Source organism: Lonchura striata, chromosome 13, assembly GCF_046129695.1.
Source record: "Lonchura striata isolate bLonStr1 chromosome 13, bLonStr1.mat, whole genome shotgun sequence".
NCBI lineage: Eukaryota > Metazoa > Chordata > Aves > Passeriformes > Estrildidae > Lonchura > Lonchura striata.
The window spans coordinates 14,235,583-14,259,583 of NC_134615.1; the positions used below are offsets into that span (position 1 = coordinate 14,235,583).

Below are 24,001 nucleotides of genomic sequence, written 5' to 3' on the forward strand. Positions count from 1 at the left end.
ATTTTCCATGGTATCATGCTGCTTATTATATTATATTAAATATTATATTTATATTATGAATTATAAAAATATATATTATAATATAATAAAATATTATATTTATTATGATATATAAAGCTTATTCTTCAGTGGGACACCCACCAGGTGGATATTCAACAGTTCTTTAACCTTTCTGATACTAACCCTACTGTGGGGTTTGTCACGGCAACACCATACCTTGCACCTAAACATTTCAAAACACTTTAAAATAACACCAGGAATAAGCATTAAAATATACTCACTGGGTAATCACCTTCCAAAACACTTTCTCAGAGCTGTGAACATGAGTCCAGAGCTCCTTCTTACCCCCACCAAAACTATTGACAAGTCCATTGCAATTGGCAATGTGTAGACTTTTTCCTTTTTCATTCTCTCCGACAACTTTCAATTACTTTTAATCTTACTCTTCACATTCCTAGAAGGATTGCAGCACTTCTGCTTCCTTCCTTCCTGCTTTTAGTGTAGTTAAGAAGATGCAAAAGGAACCCCATTCTCACTGTGTTGTTTCCCTGTCATTTTGCACAGCCATGTCAACAGTTGGTGGGAATTCCGAGGGAGCTCCCTGCGTGTTCCCCTTCATCTTCCTGGGGAACAAATACGAGTCGTGCACGAGCGCGGGGCGCAGCGACGGCAAACTCTGGTGCGCCTCCACCAGCAGCTACGACGACGACCGCAAGTGGGGCTTCTGTCCAGACCAAGGTGACGCCTCTCGCCAGGGCAGCACAGGGGTGACCGAGCAGTGCCCACAGCCACTGCAGTGATGTCCCACTCATCACTCCTCCCCAGCCCGAAATCTCAGCAAAATCCCTCTGCTGAACCGTAAAGACTACATCTAGGGAGCCGCACCCAGAGCTGCTCTGAAATATTCAGATTTTCTGAAGCCGTAGTGATGCAGGGTCCTTCCAAAATACAAAACCATGGAATAAATTAATGAATAAATAGATGGGTTTTTCTCCCCACCAGTTTTTCCTTCCAAGGCTAAAAGCCACAAGTACGATAGTATTTCACTTGCATGCAATAAATTATACACTGATGCAAATTAGGAACAAACACTAAGTGTAAAAGATTAATTCATTCGTGACTGATATCGGGAAGGATGAAAAACATGTTTAAAAAGTGAGACAGTATAAAGTTCATGTGGTGAATGTCACTATTTAAAATAACTTTGGTTAATACTTGCCATAATTTAACAAAGGCAAAAGGCTTTTTACATATTTACAAAAAACAAAATTTACATATTAGAAAAAACCTAAATTTGGGGGAATATTCTAGGAAGAAACCTGCCAGATTTCAGAGACTGGGCATAACTGATAAAATGTCATCCTATGATAAAAGGTTATTGCCAACCTAACAATACACCAGTTCTGATTCAGAGTCTTCTCAGAGACACATATTTACAGACCTGTTTATCACTTACAAGCCATTTCATGGTGAAAAGGAAGATTTTATATCTAGATTGCAAGTACAATTCTTCTGTACCTAAAAGGAATGTCCAATGTTATTTGCTGCACTTCCTTTTCTCACACAAGTATAAGGCTGTGCTCAGAGTCACTTGCATGGGAGACAGCAGCAAAGATCACCCACAAAGTAAAGTTTTAGAACCTCTAGTGCAATGGCATTATTGGCAATGGGTGTGATGTTCACCATGGGAGGCTGTAAATCTTAATCATTATTATTTATTGTGAATAACCTGTGTGGTACCATTCTGTTGAAATGCAAGCAGCTAACACTGTCTCACTGTGTTATTCAGGGTACAGTCTCTTCTTGGTTGCTGCCCATGAATTTGGCCATGCTATGGGATTGGAGCACTCTGAGGACCCGGGAGCTCTCATGGCCCCTATCTACACCTACACCAAGAACTTCCGACTTTCTCAGGATGACATCAAAGGGATCCAGGAGCTATATGGTAAAGTCCTCCCCCATTTCAGAACTCATCAGAAAATCAGGCAGCACAGGCTGAAATCTGGGACTCAGAACTTGCAGTAAATTACAAACTGTACAATCCCACCAATGCCAGAAACATCTTCTGCTCCTTTCCCCCTGTTTTCTTCATATTTCCAGGCCACCTACCTCAATCAAATAGCACAACTTAAGGATGATGGGTCACTAAATTTACTGAATGAAAAGGAGCATCAAAACACCCCATAAACAAAATTTTAGATGAAAATTTCTAGTGCCTTTACTGGGACAATTAAATGCCATGTTTGTCTCTAGTTGGAAATATCTGATGTGGCCGGGTTTGGATGTCACTTTCTGCAGCACTCTGAGCTTCCCAGACTGTGACCCTCTGCAAGAGGGGAAGGACATTGTTTCCTGTGTCCCAGCTTGGAAACAGTTCACATTGCCTTCCCACAATTCAAGCTGTACCATCACAATAACATTTGCAGAAAGTGTGTGGGAGCTGAAACTTCAGTGCAAATGTATTAGGCAGTCTCCTAAAGAAAAAGTGAATTTAACAACATTTGTTATTTTCTCCACAGATAGTAAAATGCACAAGTAGTATCATTATTACAATTCCTTCCATGTATACATCTTCTGCCTTGCAGAGGCACCAGTATGCTACAGTCAATTAAGCAGTCATTCCCATATTCCATTTCTCTTTTTGTGCTTTTCACTTTTCTACTGAGAGGTCTTTTTAACTGTGACTATATTCTACAGTATTCCCCACCTCACAAATTTTAATAAGAATATGCCAAAAATATTATCACATGAGACAAAAATCTGATTTGAATCTTCATTATTCCTTGTTCTTAGTTGCTTTAATTAAGAATGGGAATTGAGACATGGTCAAGATTGAGTATTCTGAGCCCATACTGTGTATCTTTGATAAGAGTTCAGAACTTAACCCAGGTGTCTTAAAGCATGCTTCAAGATCCACGATGAAACTATATTTCTTTGTCTTTTTAACTCATATAACCCTTTACAAACTGCTTTCTATGTAAAACAAGTATTCAAAAAAACCTTCTCTTCTTGCTTTGTTATTATCATAAATCAGCTACACTCCATTTTTTTCTCATACAGTAGATTAACCCAATGTCTGAGAAAGAGAGGCAAATGACTCAAGCCAAATAATAATACCAAATGAAATAAAACAGCTGGCAAAATGCATGTTCTGAAAAGCACATTTTGATTCTTGGTGAGGGCAGAAAGATCATACAAATGCCTCAAAATGCAGTTTCTTTAACTTGCCAAATATTGGCAGTTCTTTAAAAAAGAGAAATCCACTTTTGATGTCATTCTCAGCAGAGCTGCACATAATTCTGAGTACAAGGACTTTGAAATCTTTATCCTCTTTTTAGAAGCCAGCAAAATAAAAATTGTAATGTTCACTTCTGAACCCAGCATAGCCACTTCTAATTATCTCTCAGGTGAAACAGGCAGCTCAGCCCAGACAGACACACACAGGCACCATGTCTCAAATGAGGCCACGCAGAGGATTAAAGCAGGAGTGGAAGTCAAGACTTCCTCAGCTCTGCTCAACCACCCTTCTTCTGAAGAGGTTTTATGATCAGTTTTTCCTCCAAGAACTCTCCAAATGATCCCCTTTTTAGAAGCCATGGCAGCTCCTGCTCTCCATGTAACCCATGCAGCCCTTCATCTCAGGGTAACCAAATGTCTCTGTTCACCATCACAGAGGTGTCACCTGATGTGGGGCCAGGACCAGGACCAGGACCAGGCCCACAGCCAACCCTTGGACCTGTCACTCCAGAGCTCTGCAAGCATGAAATCGTGTTTGATGGAGTCGCACAAATTAGAGGAGAAATCTTTTTCTTCAAAGATAGGTGAGAGAAATTGCTTACCAAGAGAACCTCAAGTGAAGGAATCTGTGAGACCTAGTCACCAAAATCTAGAAATTTATTATCAGGCATGACATCCACCCTTTGTTTTGTGTGTTCTGAGATGGGAAAGTGTTCTAATCAACTCCTAAGGAAAATGGAAATGGTTTAATTCAGGCTGAGTCTAAAGTAATTAAATACTAGCATTATGTGACTCATGGCTGCTGTAACAATACATCAAGGATACTGGTGATTAGGATAGGCTATGTGTGTGCAAAGCCTCCAAGATAGAAGGTTCCAAAGGCATTTTGGATGCAAAAGCAGAGACAGTCCTCATAAAATGAGGTGGCAGCCCGGCTGCAGCTGCCAGGGCCTGTATTACCCAACTGCTCAGCAATGAAGAGCATCTCCTAAGGAGTATGGGACTTGGCAGCACCATTGTGAGAAACACTAAAGCTCCTTTCTTCCCTGTCATAAACCAATGTCAAATTTGGAACCATTTATCATCAGCTACCCTGAACATTCTCCCAACACCACTGAAGATCTGACTCCACACACATTTAATGTATGCCAAAATCAAACACTGTCTCCTAACATATAAAAACATATACAAGCATCTCAAGCTAAGGGAAGTGTTGCAACTCACCTGTTCACTGCTCCTTGCCAGCTGTCAGTTGAAATGTAAAAGGAAACAGGAACTAACAAACAAGCTCCCCTCACAAAATAGCAATTGAAAAACTATTTGTATCTCCTGGTGATACACCCGAGTCCAGCATCTATTCCAGATTCAAATTTTCAGCTAGATACATGAAGCATTTATTACTATGCTGCATGTTTTAACTCTAATCACCAGCTACTCTACTCTAGTAAATCAACTACTCTAGTTAGTTGATTTTTAATGGAAAATCTAGTAGATTTTTAAGGGTAAACACCATGATTCCATGTATTTCCTTTTAGATCAAATCTATATGATACCCAGCATAATGGTGCTTTAGGTTTGAAGTTGGACTTTATCACAGGCTTTGTGTTTTAGCAATGCAGAAAAGGAATTTAAACCTTCTGCTTGTAAGAAGCTTTGATGTGGTCTGTGGGGATCACACCTTTTGTATTCTTGGCCCTGTCAGCAGCAGGCTAAGACTCCAGTGATCCCTACTGGCAAGGAATATTCCTTCCTTGGCCACCAAATGGCCCCATAATAGCGACAGATCAGCCTCACACCAAGCCTCACAGGGCTGGCCCCATGAACCCATACCAAGTTTGCCAAAAACAGTGCCCACTTTTGCTAATTTAGTCATCAGAGTGCTGAAGTATTCACTTGAGCTCAGCACCTTCAAAGGAAGACCATTCTCACAGCAGTAAAACCCCTCCCAGGTTCCACGCCATTCCCAGCTCCTGCTCCTCTTCTGCTCACTCGTGCCCTGGGTTTTCAGCCAGACCTCCACCTTGCAAATCCACAGTCAGGCACAGGAACAATGCAAAATCTACTCCCAAACCAGCAGAGTGATCCAGTATTCTGTATAATCCCAACAAAATAGAAATATTTTGCATTTAGATACAGTTGGTCTAAGAACTATGCAAATACCAAAACAATCTGTTCAGACTGGCTCAGCCTTTATCCAGCATGCAGCAAAAGCAGACAACTGTTGAATTGTTTTGCTCTGGAATGGTTTTGCCTGTCAGTGTTGCAGCTTTCCAAGTATCAGGCAAACAGCATTGTGACTCACTTTTGGAATTCAAGAAACAACTGTCTATCATGTGCTGTGTGACTTTTATGATTCATTAAAATTACCATAGAATCCAACTGTCACATGGCAAAGAGAGTAAATAGCAAAAAGGAGGACAGATAAGATTAACTCCTTCCAAAAAATAATTATTTTCCCTCCCCACCTCAAATCAAGGAAAGGAAATTAGCAGGAAATGGGAATAACAGGAATTATGGCTGCTAGCCATAGAGAACAGTTCAGCTTTTCTACTGGGCACAGAATGCCCAAGAACAGCATTTCCACAGATGGTTTTATTCTGAGAGTGAACAGAAGTTCACATTTTGAAATTTATCAGGACACTAAAAAAGACCCACTTTCAATAACTGCATATAAAAATCATCAGCAGCATCATTGCAAATATAGATTGTTAGAATATGATGCAAAATACCTACTGTAAGTAAATTATTAAATCTGTCTATAAATGAAATACTAAGATTTAATATGGGTGAGTTAAAACATTTTATTGTGTTCAAACTGAAATGAGAAAGCCAAATAAATAATTTCACCATTTCTTCAGTAAGATGTATAGAAATAGAAATACCTTCTACCCAATTCAAAAACAAAATAAAATTCATCTTTGACAAAGTTTCCCTTTCCAAAAGAAAACCTCACCAATTTAACAAGTCCCTTGAAATGTGTGGTTTATTAAAAACCTGGTGTTAAGTCTCCGTTGGCCCTGGAAAGTTTGAAATTCATGCAGATAGCAATTACTGGAGCTGATTCAGCCATAAATCAGGTCCAAACTTGACTGAGAATCCTGTAACTTGGACTTTTAAAGGAACTACTTTTATGAATACTGTGTTATAAATATTTTCTATATTATTTTCTGTTCTGTATCATATTGGATCTTCTTTTCTGTCTAAAAAGACATGCATGAAATGAACAGTATTACCTATTACAGCGTGTCACATGTGTTTTAACACTTTCAAGAAAAATAATTATCTAGATGGCTTATTTTTTGCCTCTTTTTTGTAAATGAAAATTGTGAGTCATGCTCAGAGATCTTTTTGTATATGTTAAAAATGCATCTATGTATGCAAAACATGCATAGGATAGCATATTACTATCTTCATTATTGATAAAAATACAGCAATTTGTTAATTTAGGACTGCTCCTCCAAATTTTAGACAAAAAAAAGCAGTTTAATATCCTGGGCTTATCAAAGGTATAATTATTCTAGGCAGGAATGGGTAATAACAATTTATACCCTGCAAAAAATTAAAATGCCAGCAGCACCTTGAGCGTCAGAAACATATTAATGGTAAAAGCAGTTTGACCTCAAAATTTAATGACTACAGCTTGGTGCAAGAGCAATTCCACCAGCCTGCTGATTTTTCATTTTATGACCAAGTCAAAACTTTTGTTCTGTTGGGGAAAAAAGTTCTCCTTTCTGTGGAGGATGAAATAGCAGTGCCATCTTAAATACCAAAAGCCTCAGCACAAAGCTTTGCCATTTAAAGATAATTAGAGCTTTTTAAAGCTTAAATCAAATTATCATCCTACTTATACATTAAATAACCAATAAATTACCCTTTGCATTTCTCTAATGAACATTTTTAGTGCTAGCAGTTTCTTTTACAGCCAAACTCACTTCCAAGCACTATGATATACTGCTATTAAATTTGAACCTTTAGTCACTACACTAGTAATTGCAAAAGCAGTTCATGGAATACAAAACTTTGCTTTTGTTAAATGCTCATCCATCTGCTCCATACACAGCACAAGGAAGGCTCTTAACAGTTTAAATACTGTGTAAATGAGTTTATTTTTATGCTCAAAGCACTTTATTTGTGCACACAAAGCATAAATTTTGCCCTGATGCAAAAAAAGCAACAGGAGCAATCAGCACAGCAATTTCACCTGCAGTCCAGCACGCAGCTTTTGGTGCAGTTCCTCTAGCAGCATAAACTCCAAATAAATGAGTTTGCTTTTCAGTCAGCGGAGAGAAGAGTTACAAGTGCGTGCTGCGAAGGTGGGTGTGCGCATGTGTGTGTGTGTGTGTGTGCTCACGTGGCTGTGCCAGGAGTGATGAGAAACAGATGTGCTGCTGAATTAGTTCATTGTAAACCTTGTACAATTTTCTGTTCTGCTCAGATTCATGTGGAGGACTATAAACCCCCGAGGAAAACCCACAGGTCCTCTTCTTGTTGCTACATTCTGGCCTGATCTGCCAGAGAAAATTGATGCTGTCTATGAGGCCCCTCAGGACGAGAAGGCTGTGTTTTTCTCAGGTATTTAAAGGTTCTAAAGGCTATATTTTTTTACAGGTATAGGTTTTAAGCTTCGAAATGTAAGTAACCATCTGCATAATGTACCTGGGACAGGTAACAGCCTGTCTAAGAGCCAGCAGAGATGACAGGGAGGGTGACGGATCTTCCTATTCACAAGCTGAGGATTTTAGGACAAAAGCTGGGTCTGAAAGACTCAAAACAACATTCAGCCTCCAGTACAACAAAATGAGAACTATAAGAACCTAAAAAGAGACATTCAACAATAAGCAAAACCAAACAAGAATAATTATTTAAAATGCAAAGTAACAACAACAGTGGGAGCTCTCTTTCCTCAGTCCCTGTTCTGTTTTTCTCGTTTCCTTCCATTTTAAGCTATTATCTCAGCACGTGTTGCTTGAGAAGATTACATTTTCTTTTTTCCCCTCATGCCTCTCCCTGTCTCCTTGTTTTTTGCCAAAGACTGACTTCCACTTTGGCTTCCAAGCATCTTCCTTGGTGGCTGATCAGGCAGAGGACACAGGTGGCCGTGTGAGCTGCCTCCATGGGAGGGGAGGAGGAAGGAAGCTCTGCTCTGTCTGTCACATATGGTTCAGCTGTAGTGGCCAAATGAGCAGAGCTGTGAGACTGTTTTCAACATGAAGAACTGAGCCAGCAAAACCTAGGCCCAAGTATCTACTAAAAACATGACTAAACATCTCCAGTCATGTAAAAACCATATGGCAAAAGCTGCTGTAGGTTTTCTGTACAGGAGAGAAAAAAAGTAATGATAATCTATTTCACATGGCTCAGAGGCCATTTGCTTTAGTTTACATAGATGGGTGGAAAAATCCCTAAAATAAGTCAGGCAAACCAAAACACTTCAAATATTGCATATATTATATACAATCCTATCACATCTATAGCTCTCCTTTTCTTTATAAATTCCAGGAAAATGTAACTAATCTGCTTTAAAAAAAAAAATAAATAAGAACTATCAGAAAACAAAGATTGGTTTGAAAATAACACAACTGTCTTAAAATACTTACTAGTTAGTCCTGCCCCTTGCTCTGTAATAGTGAATCAATAACTTCCAAGAATTTCAAATTCTACACTTTATATTTTTCTCACATTAATACTTTACTTACTTACTTTCCCACTAGCACAGAATCAAAGAAATGTCCTTTCATGAATAAATTTTTCCATTGCTTTCAGAGAGTCCAATGAGGCTATTTACTAAGCAAATTATAATTCCATGTAAAGAACATGGAACACTACACCATAGTCCAATAGTACACATCTGGAGAGACATTAGATAATGTTGTGCGACAGAGGACAACAGGAATTCTGAGCAAAACCTTCCTATTAATCAGTCAATAAAACTGGTCAACAAAACAAATAAAGGGTGAAAATGAGCTGCTATAATTTGAACATCAGGTGCCCCTGCCTGGTTTCAAACAATTTTCATAATGCAAAAAATTTCCTATATAAACTACTTGTTTTAGCATATAACTCCAATGTGCCAAGGCAGTGTCTGTCTCAAAGGTGCATCAGCTAAGAAATGAGGAAGCAAGAGAAACGAGGGGATGTCTTTTCCTGAGGCAAGGAGCACTTCAGTAGCAAAAGCAGTGGGAATCACAGTCCATTTGGAATGTAATCACAGATGGAAAAATACTGGAAAGACGTGGTACAGCTAGCGCAATAAAAAGTCACGTGGCAAGGCAAAATAGAAGAAATACCCTTTTGTTACTGATTAATAAACAGTTTTTGTTTGCTTTTTTCCCTCGCCTTCTTAGGAAATGAGTACTGGGTTTATTCAGCCAGCAACTTGGACAGGGGCTATCCAAAGAAACTCAGCAGCCTGGGACTGCCCCCTGATGTGCAGCGTGTCGATGCAGCTTTCAACTGGGGCAGGAACAAGAGGACATACATTTTTGCTGGAGACAGATACTGGAAGTAAGATGCATTGAGTGGTGGTGGGATGCTGCTAGCCGAGCTGTGTCTAGGGCTGAATGCACCCTGAGCTTCGGGGGGCAGGGACCAAACACAGAGCACAGCCCCTGGGAATGCAAAACAAGGGCTGCCAGGACAGTGCTGACAGCAGGAAAGTGCTTGGGTACAGCAACAGGAAACTGGAATGAATCTGAGAAAAAACCAGCCTCAAAAACAGCAGTGGAAGAGGGTAGCTGGGATAGGCTGTTAGGATGCTCACCACCAACAACTCATCCCTGTGCTCCCCATGTACCAGCAACTGCCCCACATCAGTCCCTGCCTCTTAAGAGGGGCAAGTTGTCCTTACTGTCACCTCACAAATGCTGGGAGAAAATTCTACAAGGAATTCCTTAAAAATACACTGAGCTCCAATCACTTGAATCCAAAGGCTGACCAGGTTGCCTAAGGAATTCTTTCACTAAGCCATCAGGTTTAGAGGCACAGGATTTAAAGGAAACAGCAGTGTGACTACCAAAACCTGCTGGGGATGACTGTAAATCCTTTCAGCAGCTGATCTACCATCACTTACGCCTTTGCTTTACTAATATAGCTGGCACTGAGAAAATCTGAACAAACCACAGGTGTATCTGTAAGTACTTGGAGAAAAATCTTAGCTTCAATTCATTTTGACAGTCTCTCAATCCTTTTCATGTTTCCAGTGAAACTCAGGTGACTTGTTACCATACTCTTATTGTCTTAGATTAAGAAAGAATGTCCTCAAAAATCTCATGGATATTACTGTGGTAGAAATAAATATGCTACACCTGAAGAGTCTACTAATTGTACAATTGTACTTAATAGAATTTCATTACCATAATTTCCAGGAAGATATGGCACAAAATACCATATTAAAAAGCAGAGGAGGATCTTTGTAAGTTACCTCTGTGCTATCAAAATGGCATCAGAACAAAAGAGAGGCCCTGACTCCTGCAGTCACTGTCAGAGGCCTATTCCAGGAGCAGGACTTCACTTCAGGAATGCAGATTTTACACAACAGGCTGAAAATGGATCCATTCACTCGCTGACAATTTAAAGGAAAGTTAAACATCAGAAATAACCACCAGAAATCTAAAAGATGCTCCAACCTTTAAGGGTTCATTCTGAGAATGTTCTATATAAGATATCAAAGGAGGTCTCAGTATAATTGAGTCCATTTTATGTGAACAATAATTTCATGTTATGATTAAACTGAATGATTTTATTTTATCCTAATGGCTGTGGATTCCTGTAAGTAAATAAAATATCTTTCCGTACACTTGCCACTTGATCATAATTTTCAATTACTTTAAGGGCAGTAATCTCCATTATCTAAAGAAAAAAAGAAGAACTAAATACTTAAAGAGTGTTTATAACATTCTTTAATGTTATATTGTAGAGACCATTTAAACACTTACAAATAGTTCTAATACAGCCATTTGCAACTCTTCAGACTTCTACTAAAACCTACAGCCTATGAGTTAAAAAGCTGCTGGTTTCCTCTGTACCAACTATTGTTTGGATTAACTGTACTGCAGGGCCTCCAAGTAATTCATCACTCCAATCACAGAAAGTATTTCTATCGAAGTACCTTATCAAGTGCAGTCACTGCAGAATGCATAATTTATTGTTAGGGAAACAAAATAGGATTAAGTGATTTCTATCTGTGTGAAGAAGAAAGCAAGCAGTTGAAAACTATTTCAGAAAGAAATGCATCTCTGCTGAACAGACGCTATAACCCTTAAGTATGTGGCTGTTACATTTTATACAAGGACTCTGTCAATGGAATCAAAATAGTTACATACCATAGTCCTTCCTGTGTCATTATCACACTTACTTTAAATGGATTTTTTGGAAGCCTTCTCTCTCCTTCATTCCAGCCACAAGCTATTTTTGTGTTATTATAACAAGACTGTTGAGCATAGCAAAGTTTTGTGAGGGAGGGGAAATGGAGCTGGCTCAGATTCCACAGCTGAAGTTTTAAAGCTACCCAGCAAGGAATTAGATTTCCTTTAAATAGCCCAGAAAAAAAAAAAGAAAAAAAAAAAAAAAAAAAAAGTAAGGAATTTAAGTGAATAATTTAAATTGATTTTGACCAAGCTACTGCTCATTAGTACTGGTGGAGCTTTGGGTATATTCCAAGTAGTTCCATAGAGCAATGAGGGAAAACTAACCTGAGATACCTAAGGACATGGATAAATAGAAATTAGGAACATAAATGGTTTTGTCCCTTCAGTACTGTCAAGGATGGCCTCTCTGAAGTCTTCTGCTCCTGAAGAGGTGCTTGAGCACCTGAAGGGTCATTGAGGCCTCACATGCTGTACTTGAAGCCTGGTTAAAGTATTGCACATCACTGTGCTCAAGACACCTCCACGCCTCCTGCTCAGCGCTGATTCCCATCCAAATTACAGTTCTGGAAAGAACTTTCCTTAGAAAGTGTATGCTCAATTCAGTGTTGCATTTTTGAAGGAAAGATGTAAAATTTCACAGGGTTTTAAAGGAATCAGCATTAATTATCATGAAATAGAAACCATGTCAATCTCAGTTATTATATTTCTATTTGTTTTATATAGTCACATTTGCTGAGGACACCCTGAAAAATTATATTACAATTTAACATTAAGTGCAGATTTGTAATGTAAAGATATAATTTCCTTCAGGTACAATGAAGAAAAGAAGAAAATGGAGCTTGCATCCCCAAAATTCATTGCTGACTCTTGGAATGGTGTTCCAGATAACCTCGATGCTGTCCTGGGCCTTGGGGACAGTGGTAAGCTGTAATTCTGATTTAAGTCACTAACAATCTCTCTTATTTCTTTGCTGCAAAACTTATTGGAGACTTTAATTTCTCGTGGCCCATGAGCAGGAGCCAAATGGAGCCACCCAATGCCTGATGCACAGGATGTCCTGACACCAGGGTGCATGACCGAGCCAGTCCTTGTGGCTTGGACATTTCCCAGCTCCTTGCACTCCCCGGGTTCCTCCACACCAGCACACAATCCCAGCACCATTTTAGCACCATCCTGCCCTAGCACAACCAGAACTCAAGTATGGTAATCTCCCTGATCACAGGCATGAATGGGTCTCATGCTGCAATTTTTTTTAATTTCCTATGCACTCCAGCTGAGATCCTGGCCTGTGGTTTTAAGGGGCCTTAAATTTTGCATAGATATGCACTAAAGTCTGAGAGCAACACTGGTGTCACATGAGTCTTGACTCAGTCACATTTTGCCAGTAAACATTTCATCCCAGAAAATTCTGGCTCACAAAGTAGTGACCTTATTTAAGCTCCATTTAACAACAGCTCTCTTCTACAGGATGGGAATTTTAATGTAGTTTTAAAGTATATCTTTTTAATAATACAAATACATATTAATATTTTGGGAAATAAGTAATTCAGTTCATTAAGCTTCATGAAATCACAAAGACAAGAATATCTTTTATGAAGAATTGTGTGCTCCATAACCTGAGCATGTTTATTTGTTTTAACAGGATATACCTACTTTTTCAAAGATCAGTACTATCTACAAATGGAAGACAAGAGTTTGAAGATTGTTAAAATTGGCAAGATAAGCTCTGACTGGTTGGGTTGCTGAACCATATGAGATATCAATAACCAAATATTTACTTTTTTGTTATATGCCTTATCTGTAATTAGAAATAGATCTGAATGCTAATTACTGGACCAGTCTGGTACTGGCACCAAAACACTAAGTACCAGTACTGTACACATCAGATAATTTAAAAGTGTTTGCCTCCTCAGTATACAAAAGATGTTTACGTATGTATTCTGGTACAATTTTTCCGTTGTCATGCTAGTAGTGCTATGAACAGAACAGCCATCATTCTTTATTGCCTTGGTGCTTAAACAAAGCCTTGGAACCTTTGGAGACTGGATCATGCCTCTCTGTTATTCACATACCAGATAGGCTCAAATGAGATGTACCAGCAGTGCACTTTGATTTTTATTTTTTTTAAATACAACTCTGTTATAAATGGATGGTTTGTCTTGATGTTTTTCACCCTCTTACGAGTTTGATCATTACTTCCATTTATTTACATAATAATACAGAAAGACTGTCAAAGGCACAGGTTGCCTCAGGATCTGCTTTGAGTTGATGCATGATAGAATCATGGCAAAAAACTGTGTTAAAGTATTGTTTTAAAGTACTTTTTATTTTAATACCTTAGTTAAATTTAGCAATTTGCTTCATGCACTTTGTTACTACTATATAACTTGTTTATATGGATGGAAACGACTCAGATTTTTGAAGACAATGCGCTATACATAAAAGTCAAGTATTGTTTAACGTGTTTTATTTTTCTGTTCTTTATAATATTGGGGGGATTGTTCAATTAGGCTTTGTTCTTTTCACAATCTGATAGAATGTTTCTCATTAAAAAATAAACCAGAAAAGAATGTCCCACACATCAAGTGCCAACATTACTAATAAAATCAAATTACACTGTCAACACTACTCATGGCCAGGTTTCCTTGTATCACTTGAAATTATAAATCCAGTAGCATGTTTCAGTGCATTACCTGTCAAAGGCAAAAGTATTACCCCAGTATATAAGCACATACGAGGTTTATTTAGAAACCTAGGTTGTTTTCTCTGTTGGTTCCAAGGTGCAACTGTAGCAATTCAATTAAAGAGATTATATGGCCCCATGTCTGTGCAAAGCCCTCTGCCCTCCCTGAACAGTTTCCACCCCTGTCTGTCATCCACCCTCTGGACAGGCTACCTCTCCACAGCCCAGGCAGGAAGAGTGGGTGTATGTATCCTATAGGGATGCACGCTTGAGAAACAGGGATGTAAACCCTTAGCCTGCCCACGAGATCAGACACCATCTGGCCAATGAGCATATGCAGCTCCATGCACATGAAACACTTCAAAATCCTCTATGGATCAGGCAAGGGGTCAACCTAGGTCCTTCTAAAAACATCTTTAAGTCTCTGATTCACAGAACTGACCAGTAACTAATACCTGAGCCCATGATCTTTTTTTTTCTCATATCCTCTACCACTTCATGTTTGTTTACACTCAGTGTTTTCCTGTTCTAAGCAGAGTTTTTTATTATGATATTAGGAAAAGATACTTTTTTCTAAAATGGCTGCATTTGCTAAATCATCTTTTAATTGCACTCATCCAGATATAACTCCACTTCAAGAAGCTGTCAATTACTATAGACAATCCTCACCTGGATAAGCCAGCATTTTTACTTATGCCAAAAGGAAAGATGCCTTAATGAGAATACTCATTCTCATTAGAAATCATTAATCACCTTCACAATTAGTCTTGCACCAGAGCCAACAAAATAAAACACAAAACAAAGTAGGTCTAATTGCAAAATGTTAGTGTTTCAGTTTTTACAAACACCTGGCAACCCTCTCACAATAGCAGGATCTATTTCAGGGATGTATGATCTGTCCTGATCATAAACATCTTCCTGCACTAGTGCTGAAGGTATTCTCTAGCTTTAATGACTGCCAGGCATTTATTTTGAGCACTGCAATAATTTAAGTTCTGTTTTAAGAATCCTCAATAACCATCCCCTGAAGATTTTTAGTTCTTATGTCAATACAGCCCCAGCATGCCTACTCTAGCATCTGTATTTAATATGGAAGGGGTTTCAAACATAGCTATAGTAGAACATTTGCAATGGGCCTTCCAGCTCTGAACTTGCTAAATCACATTTCTACTCATTACTGAAATAGTTTCCTTTTCATCTACAACTTAGGCATGTTTTCCAATATTGGTAAATCTACCATCTTATGTTCTGTAGTAATAACACCATAATCCTACAAAACTCTGCACATCTGGTGGGTGTAAGGTGTTCTGTTCAGCGTCTCCTTTTGGTCCTGCCCATGTAAACCCATTCTCCCATGACTAAGTCACTGGCAGAAAATCAGAAATAAATTTTCTATCCTTAACCCAATGCACACTTCTTTGGGCTCAGTTTCAGACTGGCGACTTTAAGATTAACACAGGACATTTATAAACACATCTGTTTCTGTTCATCAGCTGTAACATTTGCCAGGTTATCACTTATTATGTCAGACAAGCTGGGGGAGTATACTGACCTTCTCATTAGCCTTTCACATCTGACCTGGGAAACACTAAGTCACAAAATGTGTCCTGAAAAAGTCTTTGGGTCTAATTCTACTTATTGAGAGCCACTTCTAAAACCTCCCATTCCTTTCCTTTGTAATGAGTTAACCATGAGATGGAAAGTCCTTACCTGAGCAGCACTGCAGCTCAGCCTGTATCCATGTCCCATGCAAATCCATCCCATTCATTTGCTTCTCTGTTTAACTCCAGGTCTGTCCCAACACTATGGACTTTTTGATGATCCCTAGACCCTTGGTTGAACCAGATTACCCTTCCCAAGTCTCTTTTTCACCTCTCTTGTGCACTTAGAGACTGTGCCATTGTCAAGGATGACCCTGCCCTTGACTCTCCTGCCCCAAACATATTTCTGCCAAGACATTTTCAGAACAAAAGTTCTCCAAAAGTTTTTAACCTACCTTCTTCAGAGAGGAAGAAACAAAGAGAAAAAGCATAAGTGTTTACCTCAAAGCCATACAAAATCCAGCACAAACATTTATCAAACTTGTTCTACTTCTAGAGTTTTATTAAATTGAAGTTGGGTTCACTTAGGACTTTTTGGTGTCAGGGTAGAGTTGCACATGTGTTGCACCAAAGCTTGTTGCAACACGGGGAGAGTTCAGACACTCTTGCTCCTTGAGCTGAAGGAAATCTCCCAGTTCTGAGCAGGATGGGCTGCAGGCCCCCAGCAGGGCAGCTCCAGTCCAGCAGGGCAAAGGGCAGTGGTTTAGCAACTGCTCCATCACAATACATAAAAAGCAGCCAAGGCTATAATGAAATGCCACAGCTTAAACACTGAACAGACAGAGCAGCCTGAACTGTGAATCATGCTTAACAGTTAGTGTCTCACTAACACTTTGTATTTGCTAAAAATACATTTTCTTCCTGCTACTCTGTCTTGATTTTAAAAAGCAGCAGTTACCCATGAATTTTAGGAATTTACTGTAACTGTGCTGTTCTTAAAATCAGGAGGAAGTAGGCCCTTTGGGTCCATTTTGGACAAATTATTTCTATGCACAAACTCAGACATGTATATTTTTAACAGCAAAGACTAAGTGAATGAACATACTTCTGCTTTTGGGAGAGCTGAAATCAGCAAACAGGCATTTAGCTCTGAGGAAACACAGAGATTGGTCCCTGCACTTGTGGAGACTGGTTATGTAAAGCAATCAGAAGTTTTAGGTGTTTCCAGGTAGGAAATTGTAGTAAGAACAAAAAAAAAATCAGGAAGAAAACCTCAAAACAAACAACCAAGCCAACAACTATGTTTTCAGATCAAGACTCCTTGCCTTTTCAGAGAATATTCTTCATCAGACATAATATTTCTTGTGGTTTTTGGGAAAACAAATTCCTGGACCAAGATGGAAATGGATGAAGTGAACCAATAGTCTCTTCTAGTCTTGAACTGCCTTAGGCCATGAAATTAAATTCTATAATTTAAGAATTATATAGAATAGATTTTTCTAAATTACATATTAAATATATGCCTGCATGCGTACATACATATGCACACACAAAAAAATAGCTCATGGCTATATTAGAATGTTTTATTTAGTATAGATGTCAGAATAAAATATTTGGTTTGAAGAGACCTATGACAATCACCTAGTCCTACTGTCTGAAGGCTAATTGACCTAAATCTGCTCAGTACATAACACCAGCTTTTCCCTTCTCCAGAAAATATATCACAGTCTGAGCAAAGAACAACCCAGTGAGATAAAGCAAAAGTGTTCAGCCTGCACAGGTGATCTTCCCTGGTAGCACTACTGAGATAACAGCCAAGAAATCCAAGATAATCTGTAGTTCATTTGTTTTATTGCTCAAACACTTTCTCCATAGCTGCAATAGCTGCATGAGAGGTCACACCAGCACTTGCAGGTTGGTCAGTCTAAGCAGCACTGGGAAGTCTGTATCCACACTGCCTGCTTATGTCATCACTGGATCATTCTTTCACCCCATTTTGCAAATCCCCAAACTCCCAGGAGGCTTCTAAAGTTCAGCTTCATCCAGATTCACCATACTCATGCTCAGAATCTTTCAGACAACCAACAAGCCTGCCTGGAAGAGGGATACAAGAATAAAAGGCCTAATGACACTACAGGTCTGCATTTGCCTTGCAAACCCTGCCACAGGTGCTCTGCACAATGAGCCAGAGGGTGAAAAACAGAATCTGTTGAACTTTCAGCTCTATATTACTGCCCAATCCTTTCCTCTGGGACTTCTCAGAATTACTCACAAATGACTGACCTGCTTTACTGTTAAAAATTTGTTACCATTGCCAAAATAAACTAAAATTGTAAGAGGATAATTGTTTTAATTTAGATTAGCCTGGAGTTTGGCAGTCTGTCTCTGGAATTAGGTGGAGGTGGTCTCCACTTTCTAAAATACAGGAATTCACAATATTAAGCTATCCAAGAGGGCTTATTTTCCATGTCTCTTACAACTGCTTCAACCTTGGACTGCTCTATAGCTATATTCTGCCTTGCCTATGCCTCTTACAGCACAATACTGCTGCCAAAAGGGCTGAAGCTTGAAAGCAGCTTCACACTCTGCAGTTTGGTGCCAGGCAATGATGCAGACCCAGCACCTCCACTCATAAAGTTCCTAATCACCACTAGCCAAGGAATTGGGAAATTCAACCCCAGGTCTCCCACCCAGTGTCACATACAGTTACTTCAGCCATGCAGACATTATTTCTACTGGGGCTGCACCTCAACAATGCTGGCCACGCCACTCTCCATGCTCTCCTTCCCAGCTCCCTGAACCTGACTCAGTGGAGCCCCTCAGCAGAGTTCACTGCCTCAGGACAGCAGCATGGGGGTGAATAAGGCAAACCAAACCACAGGACTTTACCAGAGGGGGAAGTCCTGCATGCAGAAGGAAGACAAGGGCTCTGCTTCTACTCTGTGGTCAATCTATTGACTGTTGAACCCAGCCACAAAAGAGAGAGTCACAAGCTGAAGACATGGCAAGGCTCATTAAATTCTACCATTTTCATGCTTTTCCATTAAGAAAATGTACTTTTCAAGGCCACTCACAAGTCTATTCATCAACAGCCCAAAAGAATTAAATAGGAGGGCCTACCCTGAAAATCCTTTCTGTTGTTTCTAATCTTGTCAAAGGGGCTTCCAAAGCCCCCATTTGTTGGACTTTCATCCATTTAGATGCCGTTCTATGCAGCACTGTATTCCCATATAAGATTGTTTGCCAATGCTAAAATTCTTAGGAATTTAAGTAATGGAGTATGATCCGAATAACTGTGACATGAGCTAGGCTGCTGTGGACATCACATGGCACACTGTGAAAAGGCAAAAGGAGGCTCTGCAAAAATTATGGTGGAAAAAATACAACCAAAGTACATGAGCCCTACTTTCTCATTAGTTTGGAATAAGCTGCATCCTCACTAGCCCTACACACATTCCCAAAGTAGGCTAATTCAGAAGGACATTTTTTTCATAAATGTGGATGTGAGCATCCACATCTAGTTCAAATATGGATATGAACTAGAACCATTCGTGGAGTTCCAGGGAATGAAAGCCTCTGCAGAGCAAAGAAGTGGCTTTACAATAATTGACAGCTTTAAAGCAAACCGAGGGAGACTTATTGCAGTTGAACAGCATTGCTTCCAGTTTGGTTTTCCTTGTAGAGTCAGCAGAGGGGCTGTCCCAGACAAACACTTGGGGAGTTCTGTTGAGGTTCTCGCTGCGGGCGCGCTCCGCGCTCCCGGGCTCGGAGCGGCCCCTGCGGGAGCGCGGCGGCACCGCAGCGGCCCGCGGAGCACGGGCACCGGGACAGGGCTCCCCGGAACGCCAAAACACGCTTTTCCTCCAGCACGGCACCGGGACAGGGCTCCCCGGAACGCCAAAACACGCTTTTCCTCCAGCACAGCACCGGGACAAGGCTCCCCGAGCACAAACACCCGCTTTTCCTCCAGCACAGCACCGGGACAGGGCTTCCCGAGCACAAACACCCGCTTTTCCTCCAGCACAGCACCGGGACAGGGCTCCCCGAGCACAAACACCCGCTTTTCCTCCAGCACAGCACAGCACAGGGCTCCCCGAGCACAAACACCCGCTTTTCCTCCAGCACAGCTCCGGGACAGGGCTCCCCGAGCACAAACACCCGCTTTTCCTCCAGCACGGCACCGGGACAAGGCTCCCCGAGCACAAACACCCGCTTTTCCTCCAGCACAGCACCGGGACAGGGCTCCCCGAGCACAAACACCCGCTTTTCCTCCAGCACAGCTCCGGGACAGGGCTTCCCGAGCACAAACACCCGCTTTTCCTCCAGCACAGCTCCGGGACAGGGCTCCCCGAGCACAAACACCCGCTTTTCCTCCAGCACGGCACCGGGACAAGGCTCCCCGAGCACAAACACCCGCTTTTCCTCCAGCACAGCACCGGGACAGGGCTCCCCGAGCACAAACACCCGCTTTTCCTCCAGCACAGCTCCGGGACAGGGCTTCCCGAGCACAAACACCCGCTTTTCCTCCAGCACAGCTCCGGGACAGGGCTCCCCGAGCACAAACACCCGCTTTTCCTCCAGCACAGCACCGGGACAGGGCTCCCCGAGCACAAACACCCGCTTTTCCTCCAGCACAGCACCGGGACAGGGCTCCCCGAGCACAAACACCCGCTTTTCCTCCAGCACAGCTCCGGGACAGGGCTCCCCGAGCACAAACACCCGCTTTTCCTCCAGCACGGCACCGGGACAAGGCTCCCCGAGCACAAACACCCGCTTTTCCTCCAGCACAGCACCGGGACAGGGCTCCCCGAGCACAAACACCCGCTTTTCCTCCAGCACAGCACCGGGACAAGGCTCCCCGAGCACAAACACCCGCTTTTCCTCCAGCACAGCTCCGGGACAGGGCTTCCCGAGCACAAACACCCGCTTTTCCTCCAGCACAGCTCCGGGACAGGGCTCCCCGAGCACAAACACCCGCTTTTCCTCCAGCACAGCTCCGGGACAAGGCTTCCCGAGCACAAACACCCGCTTTTCCTCCAGCACAGCACCGGGACAGGGCTTCCCGAGCACAAACACCCGCTTTTCCTCCAGCACAGCTCCGGGACAAGGCTCCCCGAGCACAAACACCCGCTTTTCCTCCAGCACAGCACCGGGACAGGGCTTCCCGAGCACAAACACCCGCTTTTCCTCCAGCACAGCTCCGGGACAGGGCTCCCCGAGCACAAACACCCGCTTTTCCTCCAGCACAGCTCCGGGACAAGGCTTCCCGAGCACAAACACCCGCTTTTCCTCCAGCACAGCACCGGGACAGGGCTTCCCGAGCACAAACACCCGCTTTTCCTCCAGCACAGCTCCGGGACAAGGCTCCCCGAGCACAAACACCCGCTTTTCCTCCAGCACAGCACCGGGACAGGGCTTCCCGAGCACAAACACCCGCTTTTCCTCCAGCACAGCTCCGGGACAGGGCTCCCCGAGCACAAACACCCGCTCCGGCTCCAGCACGGCCCTTGCCAGCCCCCTGCACCAAAGGCAGCTCACAAAAAGCTGCATCTCTCGGAGTCCTGGCTGCACTGTAAGACACTGCCAAGCAGGAGGCTTGAAGGATTTTGCTCTCTTTGGGCCAGTTATTTTAGGGTAGTACCAAGCTATTTAAAAAGATAAAGAGTATTTAAACATCAAAGGGAAAGCACATTTTGTTGGGAATAAGTGTAAAAATTCTTTTACATAATCAATTCTGTAAAGAGAGGGAGGGCTGTTGAATCACGTTGCACATCTCCCATATACCCTCTGCCATATGTACACTCCATAGGCATTTAGGGGAAGCTTTTTCCCTGAGTTTGTCTCTCCTTCCTCATGTCCCTCAGGCACTTCATTTTAGCCCCATCCCTTCAAGCCAAATGAGGAAAGTCATCCAAAGCCACACAGGCTTCAGCCAGGACAGGCTGGGAAATGACTGAGCCAGGTTCAAGGAATTTTCTCGCTCTAGGAGGTAAGTCCCCACAGCAACTGCTGCCAGTCTGAAGAGCAAATATTGTTTTTATAGCCGCACAGTGTGCTCCCAGTAGACCTCTGGCCACGTCTCAACACTATCTCCACCACACACTATGGGTATTCCAGCCTATTATCTATATTTTTTCCAGATTTGTTAAAGTCTTTGTTCTTTAAACTGATACCACCTGAATGCAATTTTAACAGGGCACTTTGGTGAAATTCTCTGGTATAATTCAACACCTGAATCTGTTTATTTAACACTAAAATTTTCTCTAAAAAGAAATTCTTTTTAGATCTGGGCATGGGACTAAATTCCCCTCTCAGAGAATGGGAAATTATGCAGACCTTTCCTCTATGGATTAAAGGTATGGCACAACTGTGGCATCACAGTGAAAATATAGCCTGAAATATCTTGGTGTGCTTGGAGTTCGAGTGGGAAACCTTGCTAATTATGAGGGATGACTGCTGCACCCTCACACCCCTAAACACATAACTTTGGGAGAGAAACCAAGGAGGATGGGCAGTGCCACCCAGTCTCACATTAACAGTGCAAATACAGAACTACCAGCCAGTAACTCCACAGGATAACCCAAAATGTGAGAATACCCACAGAGAAAGAGCAAGGGAAATAGCAAATGAGTAGCTAAGTAGCCACATGGCTCATCTTCACAGAAATAATTTCTCTGTTTCACCCTTGGTAAGCCAGCATTGGCCTCACCTCCCCTTTGCCATCCCACCTGAACATCACTCAGCACTCACTGTTGGAGGGGCAACAACACAAAGTTACACTTTGAATCCAAAAATTATTCTTCTTGACCAGACAGCTGTTACAGCTGCTACTGGTCTTAAGCTGATACCAAAACTTCAGGCATCATGGAAATATTAAAAAAGTATTGACAGAACAAAATAAATATGTAAGCAGCTCAAAACTCTGAGATTAACTAACCTGTCATTAGAGGTCTTCCTTTTGCTATTATTTACAGGGGGGATGGGGAGGGATCACCAGAAGAGGACTAATCATAAGCAAGATAACAGATAAATTATTACTAGAAACAGAACTACTGAATTCCATTCCAGCACCTGGGCATGTTTCACACAACTATGGAGAGTTACCAGGATATAAAATCAATTCAAAACATAGACCATGCTCCTGGCAAGCTCTTTACTGCAGCAGATGTCTGTCAATAAATACAAATTTAAGTGTGCCTCGATGGCATTTCATTATCTGGAGCTCAAGAATACTACTAAATACTTCACATTTATATAGAATAATCTATTCTCACTTACTGTCTAATATCCATCACAATCTAATCTATGTTGGCAAGACCCTCCATTTCCCTGATGGAATGAGTATGTACCATTAACATGAACAGGTTTTATTACTGGTGGTTATTCATAAAAACACTAAATGCAAGATAATGATATTATTACCATTATTTAAAACAAACAAACAAACAACAAAAAAACCAAAAAAACAACAAAAAATACATTGACCTGGAGTTAAGCACAACAGCACTGCAATGTGGATAAAAGAGGAATGTTCTTTTCTTCCTATTTGCAAGGCACTTTAAAACAGTTCAGCATTCATGCTGAGTTTGGGGAGGGGAGGGTTAAAGTGAAGGCCCCTCCTCCCCCCTCAGAGCACTTTAGAATAGTAGATACTCATTTCAACATAAATGTGGTACATAAAATTCTGATGTGCACATGTTCAGTAGTGCTTTTGTAGCTTTTACGTTTGAAGAAGCATTGTGATAATTTAACCTGATCTCCTTAAATGTCCCCTCAAATTCAGCCACTGATTACTACATTGATCAGTCACTTTTACCCTTGATTTAAGAGCTATAAACAACAAACAATTTACCACATTCAATGACTGTCTTCTTAAGTAGTTCAATCTCCACAATGCCATGAATGACAGCTTATTTTTCATCCAACATGAAGAATATGAGGAAACCACAGGACATGACTGGGTTCCAAATCCTGCTGTTTACAAACTATGTGCAAACATACAAACTCTGCTAGCTGAGTGTCTCTCCAAAGCCCTGTATCAGACCTCCAGAGCCCAGGAATTGTGCTGTTTATCCACGTGCATAAGAATTTCATATCCAGTGTAGAATATGCTTTCAACAAATTAGTCCATAACACTTCTTACTCTTCAAAATTATTGACTGCAGATGTGTTTT

General features: G+C 41.3%; 1 protein-coding gene across 1 annotated transcript in view; it reads left to right on the forward strand.

Annotated features, from left to right (window-relative positions):
* MMP2 (matrix metallopeptidase 2) overlaps positions 1–14,231 on the forward strand; it is a 29,217-nt gene extending 14,986 nt beyond the window's left edge. The window contains exons 7-13 of the mRNA XM_021555021.2: positions 565–738; positions 1,790–1,945; positions 3,674–3,821; positions 7,673–7,809; positions 9,582–9,741; positions 12,414–12,523; positions 13,246–14,231. Coding sequence (XP_021410696.1) covers positions 565–738; positions 1,790–1,945; positions 3,674–3,821; positions 7,673–7,809; positions 9,582–9,741; positions 12,414–12,523; positions 13,246–13,349 — 989 coding nt within the window. The 3' untranslated portion in view covers positions 13,350–14,231. The remainder of the gene's footprint in view (positions 1–564; positions 739–1,789; positions 1,946–3,673; positions 3,822–7,672; positions 7,810–9,581; positions 9,742–12,413; positions 12,524–13,245) is intronic.
* Positions 14,232–24,001: the final 9,770 nt, after the last annotated feature.